The 18,683-nt window shown below is 35.1% G+C and overlaps 1 protein-coding gene across 1 annotated transcript; it reads right to left on the bottom strand.

Annotated features, from left to right (window-relative positions):
* Positions 1-507: 507 nt before the first annotated feature.
* On the bottom strand, positions 508-17,378 carry plod1a (procollagen-lysine, 2-oxoglutarate 5-dioxygenase 1a). The gene is made up of 19 exons (XM_082187640.1): positions 17,138-17,378; positions 16,358-16,449; positions 15,428-15,561; positions 15,143-15,306; positions 13,992-14,104; positions 13,732-13,795; positions 11,332-11,429; positions 11,143-11,244; positions 9,258-9,389; positions 6,653-6,774; positions 6,390-6,494; positions 5,982-6,107; positions 5,594-5,735; positions 5,366-5,479; positions 4,925-4,990; positions 3,870-3,974; positions 3,636-3,782; positions 2,958-3,083; positions 508-1,181 (listed from the first exon to the last, which is right to left on the bottom strand). The coding sequence occupies exons 1-19, from the start codon at positions 17,220-17,222 to the stop codon at positions 1,026-1,028; spliced, it is 2,193 nt and encodes a 730-aa protein (XP_082043766.1). The 5' UTR covers positions 17,223-17,378; the 3' UTR covers positions 508-1,025.
* Positions 17,379-18,683: the final 1,305 nt, after the last annotated feature.

An 18,683-nucleotide genomic window follows, 5' to 3' on the forward strand; every position in this document is an offset into this window, starting at 1 on the left:
CGTCATGTACGTGCGACGGTTTTCATTTGACAAAAGTATTTTCCTTCCGCACGGGGGCGCTCAGCGGCACAAGCCAATCCTTCATGGAGGCACATTCCGATTTTATCCATAGATTTTATCTCACTGACATGTTTTGTACATGACATACAAACACAAATCCACTTAAAATACTTAAATATTATTATTAATAATATATTAATAAAATAAAAATCCAGTCATCAAAACAACTGTGATTGGTCCATCCTCACCAGCGAAGTGAAAAGTCACCGGTCTTACGTAAACGCATTTTCTAGAAGTGTCCTAGAAGTGTCCACATTTTTTTTAAATGTGTAGGAAAATGTAGGTATTGTGTGAAGGATTCGATTTTTGGTAATAGAGTTTAAAAAAATAATAGTTGCTTATTTTCAGATTAGTGTTCCTTGTGAAATGAGAGAAGAGCATGACGGAGCATGAGAAAAATGATGACATAATTGTCATAGGGGGTGGGCATATTTGTACCATTAACCATTATGGAATTTTCTCTTTTTTATTGTTTTCTTCCAAAATTCATGGCATGTCTGATTCATAAACAAGACAAGAACAAGCAACATTAAGCAGTAAGAAAACAAACCGTATGTCTGATTATTTTCAAACAGCAGCACCAATTGCTTGAATAGTGAAATAGCCCAATAGGCATCAATAATGAAAACAACTTGTGAATGTCAAAGCATTGTCAAAGGACAGATACATTATTGAAATCCACATCATCTATATGGAATAAACCCTTTAATAAATGACAATAAATAAATGAGTAAAATGCCATTGCATATAAATGACATATTGCATAGTGATCTGTCAAACTGCTTTCAACATTCATCGATCATTATCAAAAGATGCCTTTATGTAACAAAAAATGTGGATAATATATATACACTGACATATTCACAATGTAAGGCACTGTGTCAAATTGTTCTCGTTGATTGTTTTTCTAGCCTCCATTTGGACTACGCACTCAAGAGTCTTCTGAAATCAAAGCAAATTCAAGTTCAAGGATCCACAAATGAGACAGAGATGTATCTGACCCCCTCTAAGGTGGGCAGACCCTCATGGTAGTGAGTGAGGCGTCCAGGGTGCATGAGCGCCCAGCCTTTCCTGGGAGCTGTAACGGAGCAGTTGTACCTCAAGAACCGACAGCCGCCACCCTGAACAGAAAGTCACTGATCGTTAATACAATGTGCTCTTGCTCTATCATACTGCTTCAAATTAGCAGACAAAAGTTAACAATTTCACTTTACAAACATGAAAAACGAGAGAAACAAGACATTTAAAAAAATCAGATATAGTATAAAATAATTTACATCCCAAAAAAATTGAATGAAAGGCTATCCCTTGCCAGAGACCCATTTGTGTTCCAACGCTTGGGTATAATATCTGAGCAAGTTTCGGCAAGATTTCAGGATTTCAGGAGAGCTGCAGGTCAAGACATGCTGCTGTGTTACAACATGAACATTTCACAAACCAACAGTTTGCATACCTTAAATTTAAGATATGAAACCCTACGTTTATAGTACTGTAGGTTTGATTCTGTATACAAAACTAAACTGAAAAAATTATACATTGGACCCAATTTAAAAAAAGAAATGCTTTCATTTGTTACAGCCAACTTTATTAGTTTTTTTCAAATTGTATTTTAAGTATTGTGACAAAATGTCCCCACAATGATGGCGATATCCAAAAACCTTGTCCTTGTGGGGACATCTTTTGGTCCCTATGAGGAAAACAGCTTATAACTGGGTAGGTTTAGGTGGATAGAATATACAGTTTGTACAGTATAAAAACCATTCAATCTATGAAAACACAACGCGTGTGTTTGTGTGTGTGTGTGTGTTTTCCACATCACTGAATTATAAGATCATATTAGCTAGCTACTGTTTAAAGTGGTCCAGGGATGATGTATTTTTGTAGTCCAAAAAACGCGGAAACAAGTCAGCATTTTAGCTTTTCCAGTTCCATCGTCCTGAAGTAAAATCATCAGCCGAACAGATAAACTCATCTACTCATGGTACATTCATGTCATGTCAGAAAGATTGTTTTTAAGAGTTGTCTTAAGTCCCATGCAAAGCATGCTGGGAACTACAGTTTCAGTTATGTCAACATTTTAGAGAATTAAATTCATTGAAAGCAAAGAAATCAAGTTTAGAAGAGAAATTGTAATTGGTTGTGTAGAACACAAATAACAGATGTAGATGTAGATTGGAATCCATGATTTTCAATTAGACCAATATAAAAATGCACTTGGTCAATATAAATGACACAATTGTTTAATTTGTTAGTTAAAAAAACAAAACAAGTATTTAACCCTCTAGTGCTGTTTGGTCATTTTTGACCGAAAAATAAAAAATTTGAATGTTTTACTTCATCAGAATGGTTCGAAACTGGGTAAAGGTTTTAGCACCTGCTATGTGAAAACAAAAAATCATTGACATGATTTGAATAGGTTTATGGTCCTGAAAAAATTGTCATACTTGTACTGTTCGCGGTTAAAAATGACGCATGGGAAGCTAATTTCATCTAGTGGAAACTTTTGGTACTGCGGCCAAACAACATATAACTGAATGCTATTTTTTTCAGATATAAACCTCAAATTTGGAACACAACTTATTTATATTTATGTCTTTGATTTTCTCACAGTTTTAGAGTAAAACATGTTTTGGAAGATATATATTTCATATCAAATTTAAAAATAGTACTTTTATGCATTTTTCTATTCCATATAATTTAATACCATAAAATCCACTAAAAATACAAAATATTAAATAAAAAACATTATCGAACTATATTTCATTAGTTTAATTGAAATGTTTTTTTGTTTTTTTAAGATTTGACATTTTTGACCGCTACTCGAGCAGCACCAGAGGTTTCACAAAAAGAAAACTGTGGACAGCACAGCCAACCATCACAGCTCATAGTTCACTCACCTGATAATCAATCCCCACTTGATTGAGAGCTATATTGATGGTGAAAGTGGAAGCGTCATGATGTGGTCTTAATGAAGGTTGTTCATCAGGCTTATATCTAACTACAAATGCCAGATCAAACTGAGCCTGCAGGAGACAATCACACAGACAGATGCAGAGTCATCATGCAGCATTCACGTGTAGAGGATCAGCTGGCCCAAAGAAAAACAGAGAAAGACCTCCAATCTGGAACATAACAGAACTTTTCACGACCACAAGGATAAAAGATTTCTCAAGAGTTCTCATATATCTCGTTTGGCCAGAAATATGTCACATGTACGGCAATAAAAGAACACCGCTTCATACTGACTTTAAGGCATATCATGCAAACATCACCTGACTGAATATTGAAGATTACCATTAATTATTATTATTAATGAAGATTTTTAATGTATTTGAAATATTTAAATATATTTATAGTGTTAAAAAAATGTATATTTTAAAATAAATGTTGTTCTTTTCAACTTTCTATCCATCAAATTATCCAAGTCTTTACAGTCAATTTAACGTGTCCTTGCTTAAATGCATAATTTATTTTAATTATTTCAAACTTGCACACTAGTGTACTTTAAGATAAATATAATATAATATAAATATAATAATAGTTTTTCAATGTCAGGAGAACAAAGAAAGGCTCACCCTTGTGTAGTACCCTGGAAACATCTTCTCTGTGACCGGCGCTATATAATCCAAAAGGAACTTCTGCCATTCTTTATCGTAGCCCACTTGATTCATGTGGATATCAATAGTGGGGACATTTTCATATCCACCTTGGATTCTAGTGTCCTAAAAGAACAAAAACGTTTTTTTCAGTTAAATACTATGGTAAGGCAAAATAGCATGGGGATGAAACAGAGAAAAACAACAACATACCACATTTGCACCTCCTGACCACTGGCCAAAATGTTCCATCTCTTCAACAAAATCATTGCAGGCCACGTCGGAGAAAACAGGGAACCAGAACACATCAGGGCACGGCTACACGGGGAATTCCAAACAAGCAAAGTTTCAATTATAATTACTTTACAAAAGACTCAAAATCATTTGCAGAGCTAGTCATCACTATTACTATAGCTCCTTCTTAGGTGTGGTGACTTTAACAAACCCCTAACTCTTAAAAATATAGGTTACATTTTATTTTGATGGTCCACTTTAGACATTCTATTAAATATAAGTAACTTCGCAACTACATGTCAACTACCAGTCATTGTATTAGTAGGCTGTTAGGGTTAGGGTCGAATAAGCTGACATGTAGTTGCAGAGTTACTTGTAGTCAGACTCAGTAGAATGTCTAAAGTGGACCATGTTACCAAAATTGACATTCAAAAGTTTGGGGTCGGAAAGATTTTTTAATGTTTTTTAGTTTTTTAAAGTCTCTGATGTTCACCATTTATTTGATCATAAATACAGTAAAGACTGTAATATTGTGAAATATTATTACTCTTTAAGACACCCGTTTTCTGTTTTAATATATTTTCCAATATACTCATTTATTCCTGTGATCAAAGCTGAATTTTCAGCATCATTACTCCAGTCTTCAGTGTCACATGACCCTTCAGAAATCATTCTAATATGCAGATTTTTTTGCTGCTCAAAAACATTTCTTATTATTATCAGTGTTGAAAACAGTTGTGCTGCTTCATATTTTTGCAACCCCATGATACATTTTTGAGGAATCTTTGATAAATAAAAAAATCTAATTTGAAACAGAAATCTTTTGTAATCAATTTTGATCAATTAAATGCATCCTTGCTGAATAAAAGTATTAAGTATTATTCTTTAAAAAAATCTAATCAAATAAAAACTCTTGAACCCCCAAACAGTCATTTTATACCTTCTCATGGACAGGATAATAATCTTATACAGTATTTAATGTAAATTTTTTCAGAAAATGCTGCTATTATTGTGTGCTTTGTGTGAATAATCACCGTTTCAATAAGCCCATCTCTCAAAATTTTTGAATAATTCTCATGAATGTATCTTTCCTCCCATTCCTGTTTCACAGAGAGAGAAAAATTAAGAACAAAACAAAGAGTAAATAAATTAACATTGTTAAAAAATTAACTATAAAGCAAGAATGTCTTGTATAACATTTGAATAAATGAAGAGTTCAGATGCAAAAGCCTCTAAATGCCATCTGAAATTTTCTTATAGAATGATCATTTTTATCAAGCTCGTATATTTAAATTCAATAATTTCACTCAAATGGCAATGAAGATTACCTATTAATTGTCATTTAAGTGAAATTACTGAACTTAAATATACAAGCTTGATAAAAATGATCATTCTATAAGAAAATTTCAGATGGCATTTAGAGGCTTTTGCATCTGAACTCTTCAAATATTGCCTAAAATTATATTTTATTTTACCACAGGATTTTCAAAGATCTGCCAGAGATCATTGTGCAAATGATTTGTCAGGTAATTTTCAGTTGATAAAACTCGACCGTAAGTCTGCATATTTGTTACAAACATGAAGACGCCCTAGGAATGAAAACAAAAAACATCAATCAATGACAGCAAAGTAATGGATAGTTTATTACACTTGTCGTTTCTTATGGTGATTTGTGCAATATTTTTGTGAGTTTCATGTCTGACCTTGTTCCGAACGTTGGCGCAGAAGGCCATATCTGGATCAACTGTTGCGGATTCAAACAGGTCAGGAGCTTTGAGGTCAGTCCTCAATGCATCCGCTTTTACCAGGAATATGTTAGAGACGTATGGCACATTCCACAAACCCCTGTGGAGGCACCAGAGAATGATCACATATTTGCCATTCACCCTGGTTTGATGAATTTCAAAGACTTCATATTTTTAGAGCAGTGAAATATACTCATCATTTCAAATGGTAAAGAAAATGATCACTCAAATTAGATAGCGGAGATAAAAACATTCACAAATACATACATGTCTGTCGATTTTTTATGATGTCACATGATTGTTTAAAATAACAGAACAAATGAACCGAACTAAAAAATCAACTTACACGCGGTTTCCTTGAACGATGTCCACGTAATCCTCTGACCTAGCGTAGTACCCGTCTGCACTGAGCGCACCCCAGAAGTTTGTCCACAGTCGCCCAGGTTTGGTCAACATTGGCGCAATGAAAGGCCTGTGAGGTTCATAAAAATAATGATTATAATTCAAGAAAAAAAGACCCATTAAAAACCTAGTGTGCTAACTAGAAGTTTTCTTCGTCTAGAAAACATTTAGACAACTTTACAACTCGAATACTAAGCATTTTAATGAGTAATGTGAGAGTAATGCGTTACAAGTAACGTGAGTAATCAGATTACTTTTTTCAGGTAACGAGTAAAGAAACACATTACTTTTAAATGTATCATTTTCATTTGTTAAGTACATTCGATTCTTTACGTCTTACTTATTCACTTACTTATTGAGCTCAATTAAGATTCTAAGTGTGTCTTCATTCTTTAAAACCACATCCACTTCTATGCTGAAGAAGTATTCACAGTCAATGTCGTCTCGACACATATCGCTGCGACAAAAACATAAAAAAATAAATGAATGGTAAAGTCAAAGCATAGAGGAGCTATTTGTACAACTGTTTCCCAGGTTCCATGTGGTGTTTAGGTGCACCATATTTAAATGTACTCTTTGTAAAAAATACATATTGAATTTAAAAAGAACACTTACAAGCCAATATTACGTGAGGTCACAGGATCTATATCCTCCTCTGGTCCAATCAGCTTCACACCCTGGTATTCAGACTCGTGATGCTCTAGAAATGTACGCACCTGTTGTTCGTGGTGTGATTCCTGCAAAAAAAAGTATTCAGAAGTATTGTCCCTCATTATTATGTACTGAATATAAAAAAGAGCAATGACAATAATTAAAGTTTTTGACAACGTAGGAAATCCGATTCATTAATAAATAAAAGGAAAAAAATAAACTGCAGTTCAAAGACATTCAATCTGATCTTATCTGCCTTTAACAATGAAGACCCAACATATGAAAAGAAGATAATGTGATACTCAACAGGCACACTGTATTAAACAGGACAGGACAGGCGTATCGGTTTCCTGATACAGATCTTGCTCACATGTTTTGTTTCGTGTAACTTAGTTCAGTCGTGACAACTCTCAGAGTATTTGGCATGGTAATAGATATGATAATGTTATATGTTTGGTCTTGGCGTAAAAGATCTTCTGCTGGACAATACAGCATACATGAATTAAGGCCCAGATATACTTCAAGCGAAGTCGAAGAACGAACTGCTGTGACGTCATTTTGAACAAATGAAGTTCATTTGGAGTCTGTTTTGGGAGTTTGAAACAGCTTGCCAAAGCGGACTTTACGGAAAAGTTTGCTGAGGCTGGTAAATACTGTTTAATACGGCAAAGCTGCTTGATTTTAAGCAACCTATTGTATAAAGTGCTATATAAATAAACGTGATGTGACTTTACTAGAGTGCCGAATTGCAGAGCTCGCGCAAACATATCCACGTTGCTATGATCAGATGCTTTTCTTATGCTTTATTAAAAAATACTTGCTGTTTTCTCAATTTTGTTGTGTGGTTTATTTTGTTACTGAGAGGAAAGTGTGCAGCACATATTTACATATTCATCTAAACGCTGCTCTCAGCTCTGTGGACGGCGCTTGATGTTCGATAACGGAATATCTCTGGTCACGTATTTCGAACTTCATTTTACGCCTAAGCAAAGAACGAAAAAGATCTCCGCCGTGAGTATAGCGGGGCCTTTACTCATAGCAGATCTTTACGGTGGAGCTGGGGAAGGTGGAGGGTTTCTGAAAGCGTGCCAAGTATTTAAAGGTTGAGCAGCGAGCTCATTGACTACTGATACAGCAGGAACCAATCAGCTGTGCCCTATAGAGAATGATGTGATTGCAAGCAAGCGTGTATTTAAACTGTTTATTTTTTACAGAAATTAGAATTAGCACATTATAAGTCTGGTAAGATAGATTCTAATAAAGACTGTCAAACTTCAAGAGCTCAGCTGGTAACATTTGTAAACATTAGCTAATGTGAACTAGCAATGAGCAATATATTTTTGAAAGCATTTATTAATGTTAGTTCATTGTTCATAGTAGTTCACAATGCATTATCTAATGTTAACAAATAACATAAAAAATAAAAAAAGTATTTAAAAAAGTTAGTTCATTATTAGTTCATGTTAAAGGGATATTTCACCGCTGGAAAGATGAATGTGTATTTAAATTGGGTCATTTTTGTAGTAGAAATGTGAATTTATTTTATAAGTTGGTGCCTTCTAGACTGAGAAAAGCCAGAAAATGTATTTTTGGCTCATGTAGATGAAAGACAACAAGTCCCAGAATGCACTTGCTTCGCTGCCCTACGAGGCCACTCCCAAGCCACGCCTACCGGTCACAGAGGGCAGTGTCGGAAGAAATTATACAACTAGGCTACTAGTTGACTCGAAACTGAAAAGATGCCGTTTTATCGTGAGATCGCATCCCCTATGGGCGGGTTGAAAACATGTGGAACTAGCTCCTACTACTGGCTGTAGTCTCTCGCCTCTGGCCTAAAAAGCCTCTGATGACGCAAAATTATGATTTTTGCGTCATCTAAGGTTTTTTTCCAGACACACAATACAGAAATCTCTCGTCTCAGGGAGACATGAGGGAGGGAAGCACGGTCATTCGAAAATACTACCGGGTTTCTACTGATACAAAGCCTAATGCTAATCGGTGAAGTATCCCTTTAATTACCTAGCTTTGGCATGAAACTCTAGATGGTGCAGGCTGATAGGTCTTTAACTTATTGGTAGCAATCATGTCATTATCTACATAGCACAGCTGATCAATGAGCTGGTCAATGAGCTTGCTGCTCAAACATTCAAATACTTGTCATTTTTTTGCTGTTAACAGTCTGCAGCGCGCTTTCAGAATCATCCCTCTTCCCCAGCTCCACCTGTACAGATCTGCTACAGGGGTTAATTCATGTATGTTACATGTGCAGCAGCAGCATGTCTTACTTGCTCACAGCAGTCTGTGAGTGTATTGGCAGTAGCAAGTCTCGGTACTTGCTCGGCAGCAGAAACAGGAGCGTAGCAGATTTATTCCGCAAAGACCAAATACATTAACATTGCCATATCCATTATGATGCCAATCTCTATTACCATTCCAATCTCCCAAGAGTTGTCATGACAGAACTAATGTAGTTAATTAATGTGAACAAATGAAACCTTATTGTAAAGTGTTACTGTTTAACTGTTAAAAAATACATACTGGAGTTATAAATCTGCACATAATATTTTACCTGATTATAAATGAATAATCTGAGCCGGTTTTTGGGGTATTTGAGATTAAGTAAGCGCTCAAAGAACACAGTGACGAAGGGGGTGGGCTGCTGGATGAAGACCCCAATGACCACTACAGGATATTCACTCTCCTGTAGACGAAAAATAAAACAAACAGGCAAACAATTAATACACAAAACAATTATTCAGCTAAAGCTTCATTTAAATGTAAATGCATATGTTTAAACTCTCTACAGAAGTGTCTATGAATGGTTATAGTGTAAACAATATCAATATCAACAATAATATTTAATGTGACTTAATCAGTCTGACTAAAGCAGGTAAGACCAGTTCTTTTTAAGGGTCAGATCAGGTATAAACAGCTCTTTAAGGTAACAACTACACAGTATCAATCTTTACATTATTATCATGTTTATTTAAGTGTATGCAGCCCCGCACCTGTCATACAGAAGAAAAAATATATACTGTGGCCACATTTGATAAAACAAGGGAACTAATTAATCAGTCAAGAAACAAATTCTTAAAGGGATAGTTCACTTTGAAATTAATTTTTGGTATGTTTTAGCTTACCTCAAGGGCATCCAAGATGTAGGTGTCTTTTTTTCCGCAGTAGTTTCAATTTTTATATTTTTAGGTCAAACCGTTCTTGTCTGTCAGTCATATAATGCAGGTCGATGGTCACTGTCTCAAAGAGCATGCACAGAGTCCAAATTAAAACAATTCCCAGTCGTCCAAATTAAACAATTCCCCATCGTAAGTACACATTGATGGCCTAAGACACGAAACGAGCGGTTTGTGTGAGAAAACGAACAGTATTTATATCGTTTTTACCACTTATACACAGCCATGTCGAAGTGATCTGATCTGACGTGTGCGCAGACTGGTGCATAAATATATACACACTAGATGTCGCCTTAAAGACATTCGTTTTAATGAACTGCCGTAGACAAGGCGACATCTAGTGTGTATATATCTATGCACCAGTCTGCGTACACGTCAGATCAGATCACTTCGACATTCGTTTCGTGTCTTAGGCCATCAATGTGTACTTACGATGGGGAATTGTTTAATTTGGACGACGGGGAATTGTTTTAATTTGGACTCTGTGCATGCTCTTTGAGACCGTGACCATAGACCTGCATTATATGACTGACAGACAAGAACGGTTTGACCTAAAAATATCAAAATTGAAACTACTGTGGAAAAAAAGACACCTACATCTTGGATGCCCTTGAGGTAAGCTAAAACATACCAAAAATTAATTTCAAAGTGAACTATCCCTTTAATTTGCGGCTCAACGCGGTATTTTTTTCTTCCCCTTCATGTCATGTGGGGGTCTGTAAAAGTGGACTTAAAATCATTTCATAAAACAATATAAAAACAGCAATACCTTTCTAAATGCAACAAGAGCAAAACATCAAAGTATAGTCCAGTTATGTTTACCACAGGCTTTATTTTACACATAAAAACCCTATAGGAAAATCTCGAAGCAACCAGCGGCAAATTAGTCTTCCGGGTTCTGACGTCATACCTGCACCACTCTAATTAGCCTTAAGAATAAGATTCAGGATTATTTTAATAGTAAAAATAAAATAAAAAACCCGGTCCCACTTTATATTAAGTGGCTTTAAGTACTATGTACTTACATAAAAAAATAAGTACAATGTACTTATTGTGTTCATGTTGTATTGTAAAACACTTTTGCTGCAATTGAGATGTGATACGGGTAAGGTTAGGGACAGGTGTGGTGGTATGGAAACAAGTCCATTGTATCAAATTATTAATTTCAATGTAAGTACATAGTACTTTAAAGCCACTTAATATAAAGTGGGACCAGAAACACTAATGGTAAACTGTGGTAATAGTAGTAAATGTAAGGCCCACCTGGAGTCCAGAAAGCGGACGCAGATCCTCATTACAAATTGTGCAGCCAGTCTCAAATGTCCACTGATTTGGGATATAGTTTCCTAGGTAGTTTATCTGAAGCTGAAAGAAACAGCATGTAATAAAAATGATTAAACCAAAGAAGACAGATAGCTTAGTTATTTGGATCATGACAGAAAATGTATTTACTTTGGTGGGTCCATTGCCATGGATGATAACTGGTAGCGTGTCATAAAGTACATTTCTGGCTCGCACACGTCCATTTTCAAACTTCAGCAAGACTTCATCTGTTCATGCAATAAGATAATAATTATTCAAAGATATTAATCATGAATTTTGTTTGAATCACTGTGTAGTTAGTTAAATAGCCATAAATATCCACTGGCCTATTTATAATGGATTTCCTCCACAGATGTTTGGATGAATCTCTCTTGGGTATCTGTAATGGATACCTCTGATATTGAAAGAGTAAAAAAGGCTTTTGAAACAGCCTTTTGAAGCTTAAACAGTGAACTTTTCACTGTTTACATGAATTCCAATGGACCTGATATTACCATTAGGATGAATGAGGGATTAATAGCAAAATTCACAGTTTAATGTTTCCTTTCTTTATAGTTTCTTAATGCTCTTCTTTTTTTATCTCAAAAGTTTTATTACTAAAATTTACTGCATCAATATTTATATAAATTCTAGAAAACTTTTATAAGTTCTTGTTCTTTCTCTCAAAAAAATTATATCTATAAAAAAATTCAGTCAGAATTCCCGATCATAGCAAAGAAACTGCGCTGTGTAAAATTACAAATAACTTACTTCTAGCTTCTGACAAAGGCTGCATCTCAGTACTAGTTTTACTTGATCTTAGTGCTGTGTTCGACACCAAAGATCATAACAAACTCTTAGATTGATTAAAAATTACATTGGTATTCGGGGACAGGCATTAAAGGGTTAGTTCACCCAAACCCGTAAGACTTTCGTTCATTTTTGGAAGGTAAATAAAGATCTTTTTATTGAAATCTGAGTGATTTTTGTCCCTCCATTGACAGCTACGCAACTACCATTTTGACGCTTCAAAAAGTTCATGAAGAGATTGTAAAACGACTCCATATGAATTGAGCAGATTAGTCCAAATTTCTGAAGAGATTCGATCGCTTTAAATGATGAACAGATTTAATTTAGGCTTTTATTCACATAGAAACATTCATCAACTCACAAATCAGTTATAATAAACGGAAGCTCAAGCATGTTCGCTTGACGTGCAAGAACCAATAAGGTTCATTCTCGTGTTACGCAGCACGTTTGAACTTCCTCAAGAACCAATGAGGTTCATTCTCGTGTTACGCAGCACGTTTGAACTTCCTCAAGAACCAATCAGGTTAATTCTCGTGTTACGCAGCACGTTTGAACTTCCTCAAGAACCAATGAGATTTGTTCTCATGTGTTACGCAGCACGTTTGAACTACCTCAAGAACCAATGAGATTTGTTCTCATGTGTTACGCAGCACGTTTGAGCTTCAGCAAGAGGTTTGTTCTTGTATCATACAAATATCTTATTTTTTTCTTGTATCGTGTCTCTTCATAAAATTTTGACAAAACCGCTCGATTCAATTCATATGGATTAGTTTTATGATCTCTTTATGAACTTTTTGAAGCGTCAAAGTGGTAGTTCTGTCAATGGAGGGACAGAAAGCTCTCAGATTTCATCAAAAAGATCTTCATTTGTGTTCTGAAGATGAATGAGAGCCTTACGGGTTTGTAACGTAATTAATGACAGAATTTTCATTTTTGGGTGAACTATCCCTTTAAGGTGGTTTAAATAAACTGTAGGTAACACTACAATGCACAATTCTACCAAAATACACTTTGGGTCCAGAAAAAAAGCTAATTTTACCAAACCCGAATCAAACATTTATGAATTTGTCATAAATTTCAAAATTTATCTCACTTTATGGTTACTTTATGGTTATTAATCTCATACAAATGACAGCATACTTACATATTTATAGTGCTATAGGTTAACAGCCTTTTCCCAGACAAAATGTACAGTGTATTCTTTAAGCCAAACTATACAGTAGCTGCAGTGTCGCACACCTGGGTTGTAACATCCTGCTGAGATGGTGTACGTGTCCACAAGCACATCTAACCGTTAGCTCTAGCATTCCAGCCACAAATGCCATTACAGGCAACTGGGAAACTCACTCTCCTCCCACAATCTGGCAGCGAGTCAAAACTACAGCTGCCAGTCGAGCAGAAAACAGCTTTAAACGCAAACACAAGAGCTTCAGTTCACATGAAACCAATCAGCATTTGAGACCCTCAGCAAAGCATTTCATTAGCGATTCCTCATTAAACTGAAAGGTTACGGAAAGAGGAAACTTCCCAGCAGGTATCAGAGAGCAAGAACTCTACTGACGCTGCACTTTTGGAGAGCATATAACCGGATGTTCTCCTACAGAGAGCTGATGCTAGTGACAATTTTGCAGAAGCATCTTTAAAGTCTCAACAGAGTTTATGTTGGAACTCCCCTCCAATTAGAATCTTATAACGGTCATTTTTCTAAAGCAGGCTGTAAACACAAAATGATACACTTACCAAGAGCTCCATGAAGATTCTGGAACAATCTACACTTGTTGTCCACAGTTATATTTATGGACTTCTAAAGAGAAAATAACAGGGAAGAAAACCTCAAAACGCAGCGTACACACATTTAATATGTGTCATTACTGAAAACTGTGAACTTGAATGTGCATTCTGTAAACGAGGCAATATATCCTAAAACAGAGCAATAAAGTTTTAGGAAACCACACCATGGTTGCCACCATTTAAAATATAAACTATACCAAAACACTCACTCTTTTCTCTGGGTTGATGTATATCTTGGTGAAAAAGAGCTGGTCACTGTCACTATCAGCTCCTGACCAGTCAGAAAGCATCTCTTTAAGGTTGGGCGCATAGCCAATGAAGCCTAGAAAAAAGAAAACACCCAGCGTTAGAATGGGAAAGGCCTATAAATAGACACAAAACGTGTTATTATCTGGTTTAGATGTGAAACTGGATGATTTAAACTTATCTTTTGACTATTATGCAAATAAAGAAGTGAGTGACTTTTCAGAGGCCACAGACAATACAGATGTCCTGATTAAATTCCACAGCTGTTAATCTCTGACATCATCATATAAATATGAATGTTTCTGGAACATTCTCAGAGATTGTGAAAAAGGAAATTAAAAAAAGGAAGAAGCCTCAAACTTCTTAATAAGCAATTCTTACTAAATGAAACTCTCTACAAATAAGCTCATCGCAATTATATTCAACCACTGAATTGCAAGATTAAAATAAATTTTAGTTAGTGGTGTGTTTGGTATTAGCTAATGCGTGATGAATTGGTTAACACTGTTAGATGCACCGTACAGTATTCTGAACAAAAGTCATTATCTTACTGTAATAAGAAATGAAAAGTACAATTGTATATACATCATAGTTGTAATTTAATTTAACAATTTTAATAGTATCTTGACAGGACAATGATTTTTATTGCAGCTTTACAGTAATGAGAATGAGGGGTGGTTAATGGTCACAAAAATGCAATCATAATGGTACTAAAAAGAGCCTCTTTGTATTTAAATAAATTTAATTTATTTGTGTATAAATACATAATAAAACTTGCTAAGTTTAATTTACAAATTCAGTAGAATATATATATAACAATTAAGGTTGCAGTACCTACATAAAAACATTAAAAAAGCAAAAACACACCTAATGTGCATTCTTGATTTGTAGAGTAAAAATGTTTTGCTGTTTTCTAGAAAAAAGACGTTGACATCTTATTTCAACTAAAGTGATTTGAACATCTAACGGTGTAGTTAACGCATTTCCAACTCGTTAATACAAACTTCCCAGGAGGACAGATTTTTTTCATCTAAAACTATACAAAATTGAGCTAACAGAGCATTCAGTATGTCTAATGCTCTACAATGATAATTGAAAAAAGAGAGAAACATGCCTCCTGCTCCAAGAAACCTCTTCCCTTCCCTGACATGAGGATGTTTGTCTTCCAGGTGACGATCTGGCCAGATGAGAGTCTCGGCAGAAAACAAAACTTTGTGTTTGGCCTGCTGAAACTTCTTCAGCAGCTCTTTTGGACCAGAAGAAAAGATTACATCATAGCTGTGGAAAGCCAGAGCATAAATAACTGTTACTGTCAATGATCACCAATGATGCTTGAAAGAGTACATGCCTATCAACACACTCCAAATATAATGTATTTATTTATAATGGACATAACTACCTGTCCACAAAAAGAATGACTTTGTTCTCCTCGTGTATCTCCTCTAGAGCAGACTTCAGCAGGCGCACTTTCTGCCCTCCACCTGGAGGTGACATGTAATCTCCACCTTTCCATGTTTCACCCCTTCCGAGAACCTACAAAAAAAGGCTAAAGAATGTCAGGCATCTGTCTGCAGACAATTATGGAAGCTTGTTTTCCGCCACGGAATAAATATAAAATAAAATATAATTGCGAGTTTATATCTCTCAATTCTGAGAGAAAAAAATTCAGAATTGCACGTTTATATCACAGGGCAGTTGTGGCCAAATGGTTAGAGAGTATATGGAGTGAAAACAGTATTTAAATCTAGTTACCATACTTGGCCTTCACGTCACTTTCACAATTCTGAGCAAAAAAAGTCTTTATTTCTTATTTCTTAGACAATCTCGCAATTTTGACTTTGTAACTTGCAATTGTGAGTTTATATCACGCAATAATTCTGAGAAAAAAAGTCTGAATTGTGAGATAAAAAGTCACAATAATTATTTATTCAGAGGTGGAAACAAGCTTCTATTGACTAAACTGTGTTATACAGGGTCAATCTAACAAAATTGTCAGGTTCATATTTCACCCTGGAATCATGAGAAATAACATGTTGTATTAAGAAAACTAAACCTAAACTTTTGGACTATAATCATATGTCATATTATTATTTTATTCATTATTTCCGATCATTAGCACTTTGAAAGAAAATGTGATTGTCATGAAAATAATGCCATAATGCAGTATTGCAATAATCCTAGTAGGATGTACCCAATAGTTAGACTTCGCTTAAAGCCTTAAACAGTAACTTTCCACTTTCCACTTTAATAACATGCTCCATGTTTAGCTGAACATTGCAATATGTTCATTACTTTTTCAAAGGGAAACTTCTGGAAAAAGCTGCCTTACCTTGATGGAGTAATCGAATTGTTTTGCGGATCTCAAAAACCGTCTGAAGCCGTCAGTCTCCTTCGTGGCGACAGTCAGAACTAGAAGATCTCCTGAGACAGAGAAAACACAAATCTGAGTGGATAACTCCGTCAAACTTCTCCACAGCAGTTCTCCTGCCTACGTGCTGGAAGAGCACATCCTAATGGGTTTCCCACATCTCCTGTGAGGAACTCCATGCACAGCTGGAATATTAACATAGGTATTCAGTCGCTTTTATTCAATTTAAACCAGTCGCAAGAAGGCCAGTTCTGCCGCAAAAGTGACATTTCTTTATACGAATACGTTTTTTTAAAAATCATATGTAGGCTAATGTGTGTTTTTGGGGTTTTTTTTAGCAATGCAATTTACAAGCTTATTCATGTTTACCTAGACAATAAATCTGTTACGAGAAAACTACGCGTAGGTACAATGTAATAAATGTCCTTTGCACTCACATTGCGCATTGTTGTTGCTCATATTGCGCACAACTACAGTTTGAGACATGAAGTAAACTGTTTGCACTGTTTTAGTGTACTGTCATTTTGTTGTAATTTTCCCTCATAAACTCACTGATATCTGCATGCAGGGTCCACGTCAGCGGCGTGAGTCCGTAACGCCTGGCTAACTTTACCTAGCAATCAGGTTTGCAACGAACCCTTATAATGAATCATGGTGAAATTGTAGTAGTTATTTACATTATCATGTACAGAAGCGGTGTGGTTTATCTAAGACTGTGATAAGCTGAAATCATAGCCTTACCCTCGGGGATCAAGCCCTGTTGACTGCAGTGAAGCGGAGAAAAGGACGCAAACAAACACACGAGAAAGAGCAGAACTTCTCTCATGTTCGGATCCGTTATTCTTCAAACCTCTACAGTTACGGCGACTGATGGAATAAGGCCTTTCCTCGAGAGAAAGTTAGTTATATTCCCGTGCAAACACACACAGCCTGCCCACTTCTGTCTTTCTCCACCCCTCGATCCCTGACCACACGAGCAGAGGAAGAAAAAGCTCAGTAACAATCCGTAAATTCAAACACATGACAACTTGCGCTGACCTGACATTTAGGATAGCTAACGTTACCTTCCAGTTGAAATTTATCTTCATTATACTCGAATCACTAAAATGTACAGTAATTCAAAATATTAAAATAGATGAAGCCACAGAGATTAAATACATTACATATATATATATATATATATATATATATATATATATATTTAACAGCAATAAATCCATAAACCTTTAAGGAAAGATCTTATTATAAGAATCCTATTATTAAAATTGAGAAATTATTAGAATATATTAGGTGTTATATAATGAACTCCTTTCTCTGTAGTACACTTGATATTAATTTGTCACAAAAAAAATTTAGTAATTCTAAATATTAAAATAGATGAAGCCACAGAGATTAAATACATTACAAAAATAAAACAACAACAACAGCAATAAATCCATACCTTCAGTGGTTCAGGAAATATCTGATTGTAAGAATCCTATTATTAAAATTCAGTCATTATTTTATATATTATTTCCAATTAACCTGAATTGTATATATGAAGAGTTCAGATGCAAAAGCCTCTAAGTGCCATCTGAAATTTTCTTCTAGAATGATAATTTTTATAAAGCTTGTATATTTAAGTTAAGTAATTTCACTTAAATGACAATTAATAGGTATTATTGATTATTATTTAACTTAAATATACGAGCTTGATAAAAATTATCATTCTAGAAGAAAATTTCAGATGGCACTTAGAGGCTTTTGCATCTGAACTCTTCATATATATATATATATATATATATATATATATATATATATATATATATATATATATAGGTGGGGTTGTTGGGTTGAAATTAGGTTGATTTGGAAATTTTTTTCCATTGAGGTGACTGAGGAAAAAGTGTCACAATTAACCTGAATACACCCCTATAAAGGTATCTAAAATCTTGCAGCATGTTTATTACTTTTGTTCACATTAAAAAAACACTAGGCACATATATAAAAACACATATAATTAATACATGTACAATGTATATATTTCTTTATATTGCAAAATGTCATCTTTTAAGTATTACATCCATTAACTAAAAAAAAAAAACAGGCAAGGCAGCAGTCATCACTAGTGCCGTAAAGCCGTTTAGAAGTTTCCAGGTCAGTATTATGTACAGGTCCAGGATCAGTTTTGTCTTCCACTGCTACGTTGCAATGACGTAACACAGGCTCCCAACGGCTGATTGTAGAACAGCGATTTGAAGCGCTACTCCAGCTTGAACTACGTCAGGTCTTGGACTGCGACACTTCC

Source organism: Leuciscus leuciscus (genome assembly GCF_965113295.1).
Source record: "Leuciscus leuciscus genome assembly, chromosome: 13".
Classification (NCBI taxonomy): Eukaryota; Metazoa; Chordata; class Actinopteri; order Cypriniformes; family Leuciscidae; genus Leuciscus; species Leuciscus leuciscus.